The sequence below is a fragment of the Siphateles boraxobius genome, unplaced genomic scaffold (genome assembly GCF_051911475.1).
Source record: "Siphateles boraxobius isolate OS27281-9 unplaced genomic scaffold, OSU_SipBor_1 12, whole genome shotgun sequence".
NCBI classification, from domain to species: Eukaryota; Metazoa; Chordata; class Actinopteri; order Cypriniformes; family Leuciscidae; genus Siphateles; species Siphateles boraxobius.
The window spans coordinates 35,606,584-35,625,709 of NW_027508722.1; the positions used below are offsets into that span (position 1 = coordinate 35,606,584).

The window sequence follows — 19,126 nt, forward strand, 5'->3', positions numbered from 1 at the left end:
TTCCCTCCCTGCAGAATCCTGCCTATGCTGCCGTCTGCGGTTTTTCTCTCCTCTAGAAGCTGAACATGGAGGGAATGGATGCAACAGAATGTACAGTACAGGTCAAGTTTATCACGGGAACCAAATCGACCATCAGCAATCAAATCAAACGCAATCAAACACACCCACACTTCTCTTTCTTAAAGCAAAGCATTCTGGACTTTAAGTCTTCATGGTTTTACTGCAAGAATCGTACATATTAAACGTAAATGTTTTGACCTGTTTTTTGTTAATTATTATTATTATACTTATTATAGTATAATTATACTTATTATTTACTCACCATCATTTCACTCCCAACATATGACTTAAAAAAAAATCTGTCCCATTTTTTTTTTAAATTGCATGAAAAAGGGTGATGATAGAAAAAAAAAATCGTACAAATATTTCACAATTTTGTGAATATTTGGTAGGTATGATGAAGACTTGGATTCATGCTTTCCAGTGTGCATTAGCACACCAGGGATATGTGAACATCACGGACAAGGGCTCTGAGCATATCATACATCTAGGGTTGAAAAAAAAACATGCTAGTAACAACAATGAAGATGATGATCATGATATCCGCTGCCTTTGGGAGAAACATCAAAAATAGCAAGTATGCGTCATAACCTGACTTCTCCAATCAATACACCTTCAGGTCACAGCTGTGATAAGTCATATTTTTTACACTGTTGTAATCGTGTGTTTCCTGACACTCTTATATCAAACATTTAACTCTGTGCATAATGAAAATGATATTTCATTTGATGACCAGGTTTCCAGAAAGCATCGTCAGCCAACTAGGGTCGCAAGTTCTGTCGTTATCAGTATAGATCAATGAGTCAGTGTTTCCTAAAACCATTGTTCCAGCAAACATTCGCAACCTTGTGTGGTTGGAACGACAGCTCTCAACCTGTTGCTAGAAGCATAATTTCTTGTTTGCATGACGTGTGGGCTTAATAAATCCTTTTCATGAGAGAAACAAGCAAGCTGACATTCAGTAAAATATATATCTTTTGATATTATAATAATATCTTATATACAGATCATTTACATCTCAAAAAAGGCATTTAAAGTGCGGTTTTAAAGAGTGCGCATGTGCGTATGTGCTCTAGTACGCAAGAACGAGCTTATGATTGAATCTGGAAATAAAGCAAAATCACTGAGAGAAATATAGCTGCAAGCAGCCATTACCGGGGCCAAGCGCAAGAAGCTGCAACAGATGCCATCATGGGTGGGAGTGGCAGACCAACTGCAGCAAGGAGCAATTGAAGACATTTTAAGAGAATTTTGCCAAAATGGCTGAAAAATCATATACATTAACTAAAAATATGATTTAATTTTTATCATTTTCGAGAAATAGGTGGCGCAGTTACGAAATAGATGTGATGTGGTCAAAGTGAGGTGGCAATGATATGGAAGTCTAAATAATGTCAAATGTTTTTGAAATAAAAAGCCTGTTGAATTGCACTACTTGAAAAAAAATAGGCATTGCATTAACCATGCTTGCATTTTAATGCATTGTTTTTTAGGGCTTGCATTTTTAATGGGCTGAAATTCAACATGGTTGAATATTTAAGCTGTGAATATTTCAATTAAAAACATTTCAAACACATTTTCATTATTAAAAATTCAAAAATCCATATTCACCCTTCATATTTCATTTCCAAAATATTCAGACTGTTTAAAAATACAACCCATAATATTCAACAGGCAATTTTCGGTCCATTTTATTTCGCTTTGCAAATTCGCTTCCACAAATTCAGTGGTTCAAATTCGACAGTAAATTCAACATTGACGTCCAGGAACTGCAGGAAAAGCAGTAGATTGCCGAGCATACTCTCCATCTGATGTTAGTCGACCTCACCAGCAGGGGGTGCAAAAGCGCTTGTTGTTGACGAAGACATTCATTCATAAAATGGAAATGATTATCTGTGACAGTATATGCGGAAAGATGATAAACACACAAAAGCTGTGTTTATGTTTCATTCAATAACTTCATTGTTACTTTCCCTGTGTATTCTACATGTCATCAGCTTTCTCTACCATGAACAGGATTATAATCGGTTTCCCTCAATACCTCATACTCAAGGATTCCCTTTCCGTCGGGACAAAACGCTTAACACATACAGTGATATGAAAGACCAATCTTGCACCTTATTGGGGATGTAGGCTGTAGGCTACTATATAGGCTACAGGCAAGAAGATGGACTCAGATTATAAACTTTACGCACAAAGTTTCATGCTGAGCGTTTCGTGATATACTGGCATAAAATCAACACTTGTGTGTATGTGTATTGCATGTGTATTGCATAAGCTTAAACTGGGATCATAGCACTTGCATATTGTTGTCCTCCTATTGTTAGTTTAACTGTAAATCGCTTTGGATAAAACCGTCTGCTAAATGACTAAATGTAAAATTTGCTTGACATTGGACATTCGGACATTTAGGGACCGTCTCTAAATTTGCATACAACATTGGCATGTACGTTTCTAACTTCAATAGCAAACTTAAATTTATTTGAATAAATATCAAAAATCCAAAGGGTGCACATTATGCCTGACACTACATGAACACTTTACAGTTGGTTTTATGACTGTAAGTCGTTCTATTCAAATGCTATTTAAGTTAGAAACGTGTATACCAAAGTCGTATGTAACTTTAGAGACGGTCCCTAAATGTGCGAATGTCCAACATCAAGCCATCTTTATGCCAGTCTATCACTGGGAAACGCTCAGCTGTGCGCGTTATTCTGAGTCCATCTGCTTGCCTGTGAGTTTGGACTTTTACATCACTAGTCCATTAAGCTACGTTAAGCGTTATACAGGTCCAGCAGGAGAATCCTGAAGTATTGAGGGGGAATAGCCTGCATGCAGCACATCGCCACAATATAAAGTTAAGGCAACTAAACAACCAAGAGAAATATATGTCAACCTCAAAAAGTAACATTGGATCTGTATATCCGGATCGGGGAATAACATTATGATCTCGTTCACGGTAGAGAAATATGCATGTAGGCTGCACAGGAAAAGTAACCGTGAAGGCACCGAATTTAACAAAAACAGCCGTCATAATAATCACAAATAAACTTACATTGCTGTAAATGAGTTTTATGAATGAATGACTTGCTCTAATTTAGCTGGTCTTCGTCAACAACAAGCGCTTTTGCACCCCCTGCTGGTGAGGTCGACTAACATCAGATGGAGAGTATGCTCGGCAATCTACTGCTTTTCCTGCAGTTCCTGGACGTCAATGTTGAATTTACTGTCGAATTTGAACAACTGAATTTGTAGAAGCGAATTTGCAAAGCGAAATAAAATGGACCGAAAATTGCCTGTTGTGTTGAATATTATAGGTTGTATTTTTAAACAGTTAGAATATTTTGGAAATGAAATATGAAGGGTGAATATGCATTATTGAATTTTTAATAATGAAAATGTGTTTGAAATGTTTTTAATTGAAATATTCACAGCTTAAATATTCAACCATGTTGAATTTCAGCCCAAAAAATGCAAACCCTAAAAATACAATGCATTAAAATGCAAACATGGTTAATGCAATGCCTATTTTTTTCCAAGTAGTGCAATTCAACAGGCTTTTTATTTCAAAAACATTTGACATTATTTTACTTCCATACAATGACACATACAAAGTTTAGTGTCAAAATGTGAAGGTATTGCAGAGATGAAGTCTGAATAGTCATTTTGGCAGCATGCCTCAAATTTGATGCTATGGTATACAAAAACGGTTTCGTCTATCAACACGAAATCCATAAATTTTATTCAGCACGGTCTGGAGATGATACGATTCAAATTTGGTGAAAATCGGACAAACGGCCATGGAGGAGTTTGAAAAAGTAGGCATTTAATGAAAATCAAGATGGCGGACAGGAAGTTCGTCCAAATACGTCAAACTTGGCATCTATGTTCTCAGCATGACCCAAGGAATCTATTAACACCAGTGTCAGTACAATAGGCATATTTATTCAAAAGTTATTAGCATTTTTGGAAATTAAATTTTACATTTTGACCAACAGGTGGCGCTGTCTCAAAATCTTTTGAGTACCTTCAGGGGATGGTGCTGGTGGCAAATTCTGAGTTTCACAATGTTACAGCAATGCATTTGTTAAGTATAGCATTTTACATCACAAAATTGTATTGAAGTCAATGGGAATTTTATGTTTTGTTCTATTATAGTGAACCAAGAGGCAAAATCCCACAATTTTTTTCATTTGTCCTCAGATTGAGCCTATACATGTGTGTGACAAATTTGGTGAAAATATCTCAATTTGCTTCGGAGTTATAGACATTTATATGAAAAAACACGTAAAAAAATGACTGACGCGTGACTTTGATTGAATTTTAATACCCCTTACTATCAATATTTTGGCATTTGGGCAACTGCATATGGTTAACAAGCTATGGTTTCAAACTTCTGATGGTGGTTTCGTCTCGATCGGACTAACGGTTTCGAAGATATCGGCAAATGTTTTTTAAGCGCTAAATCACAACGCTACACAAACCGTAAGGCAAAACCTAGCATGTTTGGTATCTGTGGACTCGACAAGGATTCAGAAACCTAACGAGATGACTCCCGTGAAAATAAGTCAACCATAGACAGAGTTATAAGCATTTGAAAAATTCAATTTACCACTAGGTGGCGCTGTTTCGAAACTTCTCAGGCTTCTTCAGGGCATCGTACTGATGACCCATACCGAGTTTTGTAACAATTCGTTCATGCGTTCAGAAAATACAGCATTTTAGCACATAATTCAAAATGGCCGACAGCCAAAATGGCCGATCTGGGAAAAGTGGATATCACTCGACTCGTCGTGACGCCCTGAATCTAACGAGACCACTTTTATGATTTTTGGACAAACCGTTCAGAATTTGTAAGCAAAAATAGCCATTTTCTGGATCTCCGGACCAGTAGGTGGCGCTGCGCCGAAACGCAGCATGTAGCCTCAGGTCATGCTCGTGATGACATGTACCAAGTTTGGTCTTAATACGCTAAAGCGTTGCGAAGATACAGCATTACGACTGTTTTTGCAAGCGCTACGTAAAATTTGTTTGAGCGTTCATCAAAAACGATTTGATGAATCAATTTGATTTTAATAACTTTTTGTCAGCACTGCCTGAAGATGATCGGGTTCAATTTTCCTGCAAATCGGACAAACCGTCTAGGACGAGTTCGAAAAAGTAGCTTTTTGAGAAAATTCAAGATGGCGGCCATATTTTTATGCAATCGAATCGTCATGAGCTCAGGAATCAGAGGAAAAAAGAATTTTGTTGATTGGCCTTACGGTTCAGAAGTTATTAGCAAAATAAAAGTGAAACTTTGGACAGGTGGTGGCGCTAGAGGGAATGACTTAGAAACACCAAAATTGGTGTATTTAATGTTGGGACTGTCCTCTATCAGAATGTCAAACCAAAACAACTTTCCCGCAATCGGTTCTATGGGCTGCCATAGACTCCAAGAGCGGAAGAATAGGAAGAAGAAGAACGCCAACGATTACAATAGGTGCCTCCGCACCTTTGGTGCTTGGCCCCTAAAAAGGAGAATTAGTCCTCAGAAGCCATGTCTGTTAGTCTGGCATACCAGACCCACATCAAGATGTTAGGTCTGGAAACTCTCCATTGTCATGTCTCAATCCGAGGGGCGGGATAAATGGTTGTCTTAGCCGACTCTATCCACGATCTGATTGGCCTGACCAGTTTTTGGTTTTTCTCGCTCGAAAGTCAACGGAGAGTTGCTAGACCACACTGGCTGCAAAATAATTTTTGCTGCCACTAGGGTGCGTCTAGATTTCTAGGCTACCTGTCTGTAATTTAAATCAAAAAATCTAGCATTAATTCGATCTCAAACGGATTTATTAAAAGAAGTTATTAATCCAAAACCTGCGTGACATCATTAACCAACATGGTTGAATGACAACTCTGTGACAGTACGGTTTTGGGAAACCGTTGTGACTAGCTAGTTGATTTCTTCAACGTATGCATCGTGCTTTGGTAGTTCAGCAACGAGTTACGTTGTTGTACGGGAAACGACATAGTAACACTGACACTGTTTGGTCTATATGTTTATCCAATCAATAAGAGATGTGGTGAATGTGTAGGTAACTTTCACTACTATTTTTTGAATTCTAAACCTTATATCATAAAAATGTGTTTACATAAATTATAGAAGGCTGTTCAGTCCACAAATCAACAACATTCACAACGGAATTAATGTAGCAACTAGCAACGCTAATTGTATCCATGGTATTGTTACAATTCATCATTGATCACGGGAAATATATCACATTTATCAATATATTGCAATAGAAAACACTTATTTTTGAATTGTAATAATATTTCACAATATAACTGTTTTTACTGTATTTTTTATCAAATAAATGCAGCCTTGGTGATTAGAAGAGACTTCTTTCAGAAACATTTTAAAAATCATACCAACCCCAACCTTTTGAACGGTAGTGTAAACTAGAAAATAGGCCTATACTTAAGATAAAACCTTACATTTTAAACCTTGGCACATAAAAAAACAAATAGTTTATTGTACTAAAAAGATATCCCTAATATTTTTTTCTTTTAAAATGGACCCGAACAATGCAAAACAAAGCCGAAACCAGGAGAAACATTGTGCCATGAACAAACAAGTTATAAAAGGCTTTTCAGTTCACAAATCACCAACATTTACGATGGATAGCACCGCTAACTGTAACCATGGTATTGTTGTGGCAGAAATAGTCTATATGTTTTTACACTATTCATTTCACGGCTGGTACAACCTTTTGAGAAAGAAATTAAAGCACTTTTCAAGGACTTTCAAGTGATTCACACTTTTTTCAGCACTTCAAAGTTCTAAATATTAAAGGGGTCATGACATGGTTTTTGTTTTTTGTTTTATTATGTTCCCTTAGGTGCATTTATAGTATTACTATAGTTTTTTGGACAAAAATCTTTTAAAATTTTGTGATTTATGACCTTTTCCCACCCTGTTTCTCATCCTCTGATTCAAACAGTCAGTTTTGGGGGTGTTTCCCCTTTAAAGAAACACCAGGTAACTTTCAAACTTCATAATATATTTCCAAGTCTCTTGTAATGGTACATCGAATTACAATAGGTTGAATGACACGTCTGCCATAGCCTGACGGGGTCTGTAGCGTTTTTAATCGTACTTTTAAACTTCGGGTTTCGGGTAGTAACCGGTGAACAAAGAGAACTACAAAACTCGACTGCTTTACGGCATATACGTCACTTCCACCACCACCCCCACTTCCTTAAAATCGCAGGGCTGTCAAGTGTCACGCATTGTCACTCATTTCGGTCTTTTGTCACGCTCTCCCGCCACACATTGTATTTCTCACCCTGAAAAACTATTTGTAATATATTTAATATGCCGCAGCGTCCAAAACTCTGGCCGCGCCGCTCTCACTGTGGAACAGGCATGAATTCAAGCGCGTCTCCTCTGGTGTTGTTCGTCTGGTGTTGTTAGCCAATCAGAAAATAGCACTATTGTATCTGGGTAACATTTAACGCAACAACCAATGACACCCCGTAGTCTGGGGTGTTTTTTTGTCTGCCTGACTATGTTAGGAAAGCTCTTATCCTCCGTTTATCTTCATGAATCAGGTAATGATTATTTGTCTTGCCTCAAGCTATAATCCAAATCGATTTGTAAAATTTGCAGATTTATTTATGGTAGCTTGATATTATAATATTGACGATATATGGTTATTATTTACCACTCAAACATTGCATTGAAGTATCATATAGATTCAGTAAAACAGTAACCAACTAGGGTACTATAATTACACTGGCTTGTAAACGTGATCATCGCGATCATTTGTCGTTAGAAAAAAAATAAAACCCATGAAATTATATTTATATGACATGCTGAAATATATGCCACTGTACCTGGGATGAAGACTTTTCACACGCGACGCAAGCAGAACACCTGCATGTAACCTCCTCCTACAGTGTTCAGGGCTATCATGGTTGTCAAATGCACGATGACAGAGTTTACGACAGTAGTAGAGGACAATACTGTTTCCCAACTGTAGGGGGACCCCGAGAGCAAAAGTTACCTGGTGTTACTTTAAGAGTTCAGCGTTAAAGATCAGACCGTGCCGACTATTCTTGGCCCAACAACGACGCCGCAAACTGTAAGTAATGTATTTCATCTTAAAACTACTCTTTATGCATAAGCACTGACGTTAGCCAATCATAACAGTGGGCTTTAAGCAAAAGTTTTCTGGCAAAGCCAGCATCATACTTGTTCTCAAAACAGTCATCCTTGAAATGTAGGGAACACACGCTTAAATGAACACTACCGTGACTGGGAAGTCCGCAAAAAATAAACTGCATCCATTTTTCCCTGACGTCTCTGGATCTTTCGTCAGCGTATTCAAACATGTTTGTCTACAGCCAGGAACGGCACATCTACGTGGCATCGCAATCTTCTTGTAAACTGAGCAACAGACCCACTCGTGGCACGTCGACTGAACACCTGTGGGCGCGACAACGATGTGATGATGCGAAATGAGGTGTAGTCGTCTTGCGCTTGAGGCGGTCATATGACGGGTACGTCACTTCATACCGTGACGTCACTTCACACCATGGATCCACAACGAGCTGCATTTAGAGCTTGGTTAAATAAATTGTTCGTTTATAATGGGGAGGACGTCTTAAGCTATGAAACTTGCAGGAAGCTTTAATGGTACAAAGACCTCTTATATACCAAAAGATCAAGGCAAATTTGGTTTCTCATGTCATGACCCCAATTTACAAATGTATACAAATTTACAAATAAAAACATTTACCCCCCTGGTTTCACAGACAAGACTTAAGCCAAGACTCCCGGACTAAAATGCAATTTTGAGCAGTTTTAACTGAAAGCAACTTGCACAAAGATATTTAAAAATATGTCAGTGCCATTGTTTTGTCTCAAGGTGCACACCAGTAATGTTTTTTTTTTTTCTAAGGCAAGTTTATTAAAACTACTTAAATGCCCTACTTGAACTAAGGCCTAATCTGTGTCTGTGAAACTAGGCTGTAATATTATTAGTTTCTGCACTTATTAATGCGAAACAATAGTAATTTTAAGAGTAAATTACCTTTATGATTAAAAAAAAACCCACCCCCCAGAACTCAGCTCTCAGATGTTAGTCTGGAGCCCTGTGAAGACGAAACATTGCCCTCTAGTGTCTTCTGCTCTCTCTCTCGCACGCACCGGGCGAGCAAACGACAAGGGTGATTTTGAATCAAATCACTGATTATTGATGCTGAAGGTGGTTTGTCATGTCTATCTGTCTCTGAGGACAGCTCACATACGCACTAACAGAACCAAAACCAGCACAGATGAGACGTCAGTGTGTTTTAATAAAGCAGTACGCCCAAGGCACATCTCCCCTGTGTCCGAAAAATGCGTATTTCGCTGTGACACAGTATGCATAAAACTACGTCAAATGAGGATGTCTGACAACTCTGTATTATTTCACCTGCTTTTCTAAAATAAACTTGTTCCTCATGATTCAATTGTACTTAAAGGTTTAAATAAGGCTCCACCTTTTGGCCACACCCACCTTCAATAAATCTACATATGGGCCGCAGTGGGAGAGACAATGATGAATGAGTGGTAGGAGGAGCCAAAGACACTATTTTTACCCTTAACTAGCTTCAACTCACAAAACACTGCCTCACAGTGTGACGCCAGAAGATGGGCTTGAAATGGGCTTTAAAATGACTTTAAGATGACGTCCTAAGGAAGTGCATTTCAGTAAAAATGACATTAGCACTTCCTGTTAAACAGAATTATTATCACCACTCCTCATCATTATTGCGTCAATCAATTTGAGCTTAATTTGGCACGTCAGTAAAGGGTCTGAATATTTACATAAACTAGAGAACACTGGAGAAAAAGTAGCCAGTGTAAATTCAGTTTTTATGGATGCAGGGTACATTTTGGCTGATACCAACATTTGTTTCAATCAGCCAATGCTGATATTGTTAACATGGCCAAATATTGGCTGATTTATAGGCGTCTGAACGCTTCTCTAAAAGCATAGTACATCAAGGGCAGTCCTTAGGGCTTTTAAACATGATGAATATTGATGTGAGTGTTAATGAAATGCAAAACGTGAAGACTTACTCCATCAGTGTGTCCGTACTGAATACATCAGCATAACAGCCTGCAAACATCACGCCAGAGCCATCCTGAGAGAAAGAGACACAAAGAGACCGCTTGTTCATGTCCACGCAGGGGAAAGAGGAAGCGAACGTCACTAGAGCTGTTCCACTTCACCTTTAAATGTTGTTCGCAGACAATTGGTTTTCAAACCTGAACAAAACAATTCTACTGATAAACAGGAAGACTTTTGTTTATATTGAATAGGGGAAAAAAGTGAACTAAACTGTTACATTTTACATTGGACATGCTGTTCCAGACAGCGTATATATTGTGTCACATTTTATAGCAATGCACTGCAGTGCATTTATTTATATGGAACTGATATGAAAAGCATATACAGTATTAGTTTTAGTTTTGCTTTATGTTCGATTAAAACATCCAAATATGACGAAAATGTTTTATAATTTTTAGGGCTGGGAAAAGATTAATCGCGATTAATCGCATCCAAAATAAAAGTTTGTGTTTACATATTATGTGTGTGTGAACTGTGTATAATTATTTTGTATATATATAAATACACACACATGCATGTATATATTTAAGAAATATTTGCAAGTATGTACTGTATATATTTATTTATAATTTATATTATATATAAATATAAATTCCTTATATGTAAATATAATTTTTTTCTTAAATGTATACATGCATGTGTGTGTATTTATATATACACAAAATAATTATACACAGTGCACACACATATATTATGTAAACACAAACTTTTGGATGCGATTAATCACGATTAATCTTTTCCTAATAATTTTTAACAAAACACTAAATTTGGTTTAGGTATTTTTCTGACAAAGTTATTTGGCCAAAATAGGCAACAGCTACAGGTTTTATTTTACTATGCAAAAAAAAAAAAAAGCATGGAAAAACCAAAACTCTCACAGGAAAAAAGCATAATTACCTACAACACAATGAGTTATTAATATTCATTGGTTCTCTGTTGTTAATTTCTTTTTATGACATCCTCAAGGCCAGAAATTATGTCGGCACAGTTTGCCATGTTCTTTGAGTTATTACAAATAAAACAACCAACTGGAGAATATGCTTACAATATCTTAAACACATTTTACTAATAATATTTGAATAAAGGGTTAAGATGTACATTTTCATTGGCCGGACATCCCTTTTGGCCACTACTGTCGCTCAACACAAAACACTGACAGAATGGACAGTGTCATCTGGGGAAGAAGATTAATTTAAATCCATGAACCTTTACTACAGGAAACAGATTTGTATTATCATGCATGATTTCCTTCATCCTTACATCCTGGATGTTGCATCATTGTGTGTGTGTGTGTGTCTAATGTAAGCCCTAAGGAAGCAGAAAACATTCGTATTCCAGCGTCTCTACAAGTTCAAACAGAGTCGCAGTTCGACATGAACAGATCCTCTTAGTGTGACTGAAATTTCATCATCATACTTTACAAATCTCTCATTCAAACGATCACCCGTGTTAATCTTCTGCTGATATTTACAGGATAATGTAATGCCAAAGTGAGTCACCCACCTGACAGCTCATCATCATCACTGCCTCCCTCAACGCTCACTTTCCTTGCCAGTGACTCACTTCTCTGAACATCAGCGAGAAATAAAAGGGTCAACTTCACGATCCATGTAGGGCTAATGATTCACGAACTGTACGGTTATGAATGGAGGAAATGACACACTTCATATCAGCTCATTTCCTGTGGAACTGGACAAATGCATCTCAATCCAACGTCTCCCACTCACAAACACACACACACACACACACAAGCAACAATAGCAGCCCTTTCCTTTAGTCACTATGGGCACATAATAGTGAGTGTGTGTGTGTGTGTGTGTGTGTGTGTGTGTGTGTGTGTGTGTGTGTGTGTGTGTGTGTGTGTGTGTGTGTGTGTGTGTGTGTAAGCATCCTTTTCCTGACCCTGCAGTATGCAGGACACACCTTACCATCTGACTTCCTCACACTCTCAACCTGCGATTCCACTGAACCAAACACACACACACACATTTAGTTGGCTATGAGAACATTATACACTTGTATGATTTTTGACTTCTATGAACTTTTGCTTGTTTACATGCAGGTCACTGAAGTGACATTGTGTTGTCCAAATCTATTATGTTATTCAATTCATCCAGACAGACAATGGCTTGAAAAAAAAAACATATTTTCTTTATTTGATCATGTTATTTGACCTAAAAACTATAAAGAAGTTGAAAATGTTGAACACTGGCAAGGGAAAAACATCATGAACATGTTTTCAATTTCTAAACTAAAAGTAATTTTGAAATGTATTGTCTTCACAATCAAAATAGGTGGTATAAACTGTATGAGGATTTTGAATAAAAACCTGTCTTGAAAAAATGTTACTTGGAACTTTTATTATTGTTGTTGTTTAAAAAAATAAATAAGCAAAAGAGGAATTCTGTTTAAAAAAATATTAATCATAATAAGAAAAACTTTTATCCGCCACATCATGTTCAGTGTGTGATGTCATAAAAATACAGGAAGCCATTATAATGATGTAATGTGACAAGAAATTTGTGAAATATGAAATGACATAACAGAGAGGCCATTAAGTTGCTTAAAAACATATTTTTGGCCTTTTATGAAAAGGCACATTTTAAGTTTTAAGAACTTGATGAGCATAAGAGACTTCTTTCACAAACATTACAAATAGGAATATATATATATATATATATATATAATGTATATATAAAAACACGCACACATACATACATACACACAGAGAGAGAAAGAGAGAGAGAGAGAGAGAGAGAGAGAGAGAGAGAGAGAGAGAGAGAGAGAGAGAGAGAGAGAGACATGCAGTGACACAAACAAAAACATGCTTACTGCCATAAAAACACAAAACCCTTCAGAATTATCAAATAATACATAAAAACCTTAAAAACGGGTTTCTTCACAAAATAACTGAATTTGTGTTGGTGTGTGTCTGTAAAACTGTGATCGTTTGTAAACGCAAAGCGACATCTGATCGCCATGACAACCGCTGAACATGAGCGCGCAAAACGAAAATCTCTCAAAAACAAAAGCGAATATATATACTAAACCAGCTTCAGATTTGGTAGCAAAAATCTAACTACTGGTGACTACAAACACAGTCAGTTAAATGGATGTCGGATAAAGACACGCTTACCTTCAACACAAAGAGGTCGCTGAGTTTCTCAAACTCCAAACGCCTCAGTCAAAGTGCGAAAGTTTTTAACTCCTCCAGTGTTTCACGTCTGATGTCCATCTGATATGACTCCATCGATGAAAACTTAAAGCATCGGTCCCACTGAGATCATACTGTCCACACACTTGTTGCTTGTATCTCTAAACAGTGAACGGTCTACTGACGCTAGTACATTTTGGGCATCAAATGTGTCTAATAATAACCGTTTCCTTTAAGCCACAAACTGCTCTTCCTCCAGGGGGCGCGCGGCCGCTCATTAAGCCGAGCTTCGATATTCACCTCAGTATTTCGAAACGATTTTTGCCTTATTTGGAGATTTGTACACTGCAAAGTATAATCGTTTAAATGTTATAATTCCAAATATTCATATGTAACATATCAATAAATATCTGCTGCTGTAATTTCTATGAAGTAATTTTTAAAAATCTGACCTGCGCTTAGAAAAGTATCAGGTACCACGTGACAACGCTGTCGACTTGCTTCTTCGTATACATTTTGATATTACAATTATTGTTTTGTTTCATGATAAAAAGAAGGTAAGTGTCTTAAATTGACTTTTCTTGTGTATTAATTTTAAATTGTCGTTATTTTCTGCATTAGTATACTATATTAAATATATTCTGTAGAAACAAGAATGTATGTGTTATTATATCAACAAAAATAGGCGGCCTGGATAATAACATAATAAGTTGAATAGACTCGAATTAAATAGAAAATGCACAGAGATAATTATTATTTATTAGACCGATCGTACCTGACCAATCGCGCAAATCCCTGTCCATTAAGCCCCGCCCACGATGTGCTTTAAATCATGTTAACTTTCGTTCTAGTCGGTTATTCTATTTCTATGGGTTTTAAAAATTTCAAACACGTGTGTCTCGTTCATGTAGGGCCTCGTTGCTCCCGAGAGTAAAATTATATTTTTCTTTTTGTCCTGTCTTGCTCATTTTAATTTGAGTTTCGGTTGGTAGGCTAAAGAGAGAACACGGTGGTCCAAAATAGGGAGTGATTTTAATTATTATCATTTGATGACAGGTCCTTTTGATATATGGCCAGTATGGCTAATTATTAAATTTTGTGCACTTTTGACTAGATTAATTCTTGAAAAATAAGGTAGCCTATTTGTCCTGGAATAAAACCTAATAAGAAAATAAATGAGTAAATAAATATTTTTTTTACATAGGCCTACATAAATATTTAATCAGAAATAGGCTATACATTTTTATTTTATTTTGTACATATTATTTCAAATTTGGCATGCTGGTAATGGCAGCAGTAGTAGGGACAGTGATTATTTGTTATAAAAATACAAAATGCACACATTATAATTGATAATATGACCCAGCCAGCATTTCAACATTTATTCATGGGTGAATCAACATTTCAACACTGATTTGGGGATTTCGCTAACCTTTTACAACCATTAAATGTTGTTTTACGTGCAACAAGGTGCAAAGTCGACTTTTCTTAATTTTAACATTTAACATTTTTAATAAAATAAAATTTCTAAATTAATAAGTGTGGGGGGACAAACCCACAATAGAGAAATGGGATATGTAATATTTCCTGGTAATGTGATATTCCACAAACTCAAATGCACCGGTTGAAATGATGGAATTACCCGGATTAAATCAGTTCACATGCTGCTATAAGAACAGACTGTAAATAACGACTACATGAGAAACGCTACTGAAACTGTTTCTGAAACTGGGAATGAAGTTTGTAGGATTTTCTTTTTTTCCCACGCCGCCAAAATCTGGATTAGTACAAAGTCCTGCTAACAGAGCGATCATAATGGATCTGAATTCTGTTATTATTCAATGACTCTATTATTTATTCTCTCTCTGATAATTGTTGAGATAAAGTATATAATTATAATATAATAATACTCATTTAGGCCAAAGACATTTAAAAAAAATTCCTCTCTATAAACTATATATTTAAATTCATTATGTTGTTGGTTTTTTCATTCTTTCCACGTGCAAATACACCATAGCTTATATTTATTGTATACATAACTCAATGCTAGTTCAAAGAACAGCTTAAAACCACAAATATTAAAGAAAATAATTTTCTTATAACTTCCACTTTTAACCACTAACTGGGGCACTTGGAACGTCTGATACATTATTCGGATGTTGCTGTCCAACAGTACTGTCGTTCTTCCGCTAGATGTCGCTATTCACTATAAAAACAATAGTGCTGAAATATCTACATGGTATGGAATTTATTAATCATCGGTAATTATATAGAGCTGTCCTTAAGAGTTTCACAGTAAATGTTTCCTCAGAATGGACAGTACTTACGCTGTCACATCACATTTATGAGGATATATATAGCTATTTCTTATAATCTTTTGTAATTTACTACATGCTCAGTTTCGCTTTTGGCATTTTTTTTTTGTTGTTGTTGAGGAAACCGACTTAATTTAACCGCATCCGGAAGTTCCTCTCATAGAAATCGAATGAATGGCTGTAGAAAAATGGTCACGCTGAGGCGCAGAAGCTGTCTCTAAATATTCAAGTACTTTATATTAATTATCCTGTTTGTTAACATCACATTTAACGACAATTCAAATATCTAACTGACGTTTTTGTGTAACATATTGTCCAGACGCTGATTAAGTAGAAGGCGTTGTCACGTGATAACTGTTACTTTTCTTTGCGCTTATCAGGATGGACCCAACACAGTAGTTGGATGAGGATTGAAAATAACAGTTTTATAGACTGCAGATATGATATGATACTTTTTTTAATTGGTAGATTTTAAAATACACAGTTTTAATCAAACAAATATGTTTAATAAGTAAAAAACCAAAACGTCGTGGGATTTCAGGTTTCTGGGCCGCCGAGCGCCCCCTGTAGGAATAACCCTGTGCGTTTCCTAGGAAACAGTTACCGGCCGACAACATTTGCGGTCCAATAAGAATTGTACCTCTCTCTCCAATACACACAAGGCATTTTGGGAAACGAGTTTCAGAAATCCGTATTCTGAACGGGAGTTGCGCAATCTCCGCAGCGCAGCGCCGTGATCGAGTGCGGGTTTACGTCGATTGCGCAGTGATGTGTTTCTTGTGATTATTACCATAGAGCATGAGGAACCCTGCGAGATTAATTCCGTAGATCAAACCAGCCAGATCACATCACACATCAACCTATCCACAAACGAGCATGGATCGGCGGAAAAGGCAGATCGTGGAGACTGAAAGCGCGTATTTATGAAGGTTTTTTTTTTAATAAATTGCCCATTTCGGACCAAAGTTAAACCGGGCAAATCAAGGAAGACAAGATCAGATCGGTCCATCCAAAGGTCTGCCTGTGCTTCACGAGTAAGATCACTTTTCTAAACACAGATTAAATAGATCATAACATCACAACAAACATCAGGTGTCAAGCTGTAGGTTATATTTAATGTAAATGTGTGTGTTTTGAGGGATTCTCGAGCGACAGTCAAATCGAATTTTACACTGTATCGTTTCTGTTCAACTTCCTTGGCGAAGTGATACAATGTAACATTGTGTCACTGAAAGAACTGTTGGTTCTAAACTCGAACGCTGGTTTTGTAATGATTTAAGATGTGGTTTGACACAGTTTAAGTGCTGGTTTAGGCTCTGGTTTAGTGGTGGTTTAAAATGCTGGTTTATGGATGCATCTGAAGTAGGAAGTGAATTCTGAGATGTAGAAATTTTCCTTCAGCAGATGAAATTTGGTATTTTCAAATCAAATGATCAAACTGTAAAGCTGAGTTTTGCGTGTGTGTGTGTGTGTGTGTGTGTGTTACATGAATCACTTCTTGGAAATGCTCGTCTTGACTAATAGAAACTGTCTTCAATTCATCAAATCCTCATTCAGACTGAATGTTTTTCACTCTCTGTCATTCTCAGATCTGTTTTCTGCCTATTAGTAAGAGTATTGAAGTGCAGTTTCGTTTGAGCCAATGATTTCTGTTTGTCTGTATTCAGCAATCTGTCTGTCTCTTATGGATCAGTTGACTCTGAATATATACAGTGTGTAACAGGTGTTACTGTAGTGTGTGTGTGTGTGTGTGTGTGTGTGTGTGTGTGTGTGTGTGTGTGTGTGTGTGAATAGTGTAAGTACAGTTGCTTTACATCAGAAGTTTATGGTATGAGCATATTGAGATGTTAAGTAAAGGTGTGTGCGTTTCTATGCAGTGACTCATTTTCTCTTGAATCTGCAATTGTTAGTGTCACATGTCTTGGTATGTGTGTGCATGTTTTGTGATTGTTAACAGGCTATAAAGGAGTATGTTGTGGTTTCAACAAGTGGATTCACACAATCTGAAGCCGGTTTTCATGCGTGTGTCTGCGTACATAGGATCTTGCCATACTGGTTTTATCAGCTGAGGTATTGAAAGTGGAAGAACATAATTTCCGTGGAACACGCATTGAACACACCTACCGAAGCTTCCTGAACATGCATTCATTGGCCTACTGCTCTTTCGACTTATGATATTGCTATCATTATTGCATTGCTCGTTGAATGCATACATTCTTATGTGACAGCCCCTGTTTCTAAGTTTTTTTGGGGACTTTTTTATCTTTATTTTTTGAAGTTTACATTAAGACTATTTAGTAATGCATCTAAATAGCCAGTAACAGCGACATTAAGATTATGTCCTCTAAACATTTTCCACATTCTGTACATTAGCAAGTCAGCATTTATCTTTTCTTTTAATAATGTACTGATCTGGAATTTGTATGCCAATTTCTTCAGTATCTCTCAAAATATAGGAAAAAAAGGCATCTGTTGAATGCTTAATCACATTAACGAAAGATACACGACTGACCTCCACATACAAATATGTTTATCACAGCACATAAACCTTTTGTAATGGCATGCAGTTACCCTTTCATTTTTTCTATTCACTTTAAGACATTTTGGCTGGAAATTAATTTTAATAGTACAAAAATATTGTCATAATTCAGAAATCGTTTATATGTATTTTTTATTAATATTTTAATTGAGATTTTTGAGGTGAAATACGACCCAGAAATGTTCTTGACATGACAGGCTTTGTGAGATTCGCCCATTTATAATCTAGATTGTTTGTGTACATTGATACGAGAGATTCTGAATCCTTCAGGAGAGCCTGAGCATTGAATATGCGCATGCGCGCTGCTGACTCGGCGTAATCCATCCTCGCGCATCTGCGCGTGCTGGAGAGAAACAGGCTGAATTAAGAACCGAATCAAATAAATAACCGCAGCATATGCATGCACGTCAAACAGCGCTTTAGACACACGCCTGCTATCATCATGAGTCCCATGAGGAGACGCGTGAAAGCACCGCTGCAGTTTGGCTGCTGGCTGTGTATGTTTATGCGGCGCGCGGCATCAGCATCATTATCATCATCCGCTCGAGCCGAATCATGAGTGACCGAACGGGCTCACGGAACCGCACACCGGGACGAGCGCAGTTTAGTCGCAGTGATTTGTCTGTATCATCCATCCGGATGCTTTCGGTGCTGGACCGCCGTTAAGACCCACATCGGACCGGCGGAACTGGAGCGCTCCTGTCCTCACCGGGCCCGAGACCACTGCACCTCACCCGAGCCTCTCTGCGCCGTTAAATATTCATAGTCATGATCTGAGTGTCAAACTTGATACTCGAGTGCCTGAGAGACAGATGAGAACCTTCACAGCCAACGCTGTCACGTTAGAAACATCTGCATGAGCTTTAGATGAGACGAGCGGCTGGATCTGGAGGAC

The 19,126-nt window shown here is 37.2% G+C and overlaps 2 protein-coding genes across 3 annotated transcripts in view; one reads left to right on the forward strand and one right to left on the reverse strand.

The window, feature by feature from the left end:
* Window positions 1-13,592, reverse strand: part of ankfn1b (ankyrin repeat and fibronectin type III domain containing 1b) — a 108,866-nt gene extending 95,274 nt beyond the window's left edge. Inside the window, exons 1-2 of one of the 2 annotated variants that reach the window (XM_077219254.1) lie at window positions 13,360-13,592; window positions 10,172-10,236 (exon numbers count right to left, since the gene is read on the reverse strand). In XM_077219254.1, coding sequence (XP_077075369.1) covers window positions 10,172-10,221 — 50 coding nt within the window. In that variant the 5' untranslated portion in view covers window positions 10,222-10,236; window positions 13,360-13,592. Of the gene's footprint in view, window positions 1-10,171; window positions 10,237-11,726; window positions 11,862-13,359 lie in introns of those variants that run through there. The other variant, XM_077219253.1, reaches the window with a different exon arrangement.
* A 2,867-nt stretch (window positions 13,593-16,459) lies between these two features.
* Window positions 16,460-19,126, forward strand: part of capn15 (calpain 15) — a 33,513-nt gene continuing 30,846 nt past the window's right edge. Inside the window, exon 1 of the mRNA XM_077219257.1 lies at window positions 16,460-16,726. The gene's annotated coding sequence lies outside the window, so the exon portion shown is untranslated. The remainder of the gene's footprint in view (window positions 16,727-19,126) is intronic.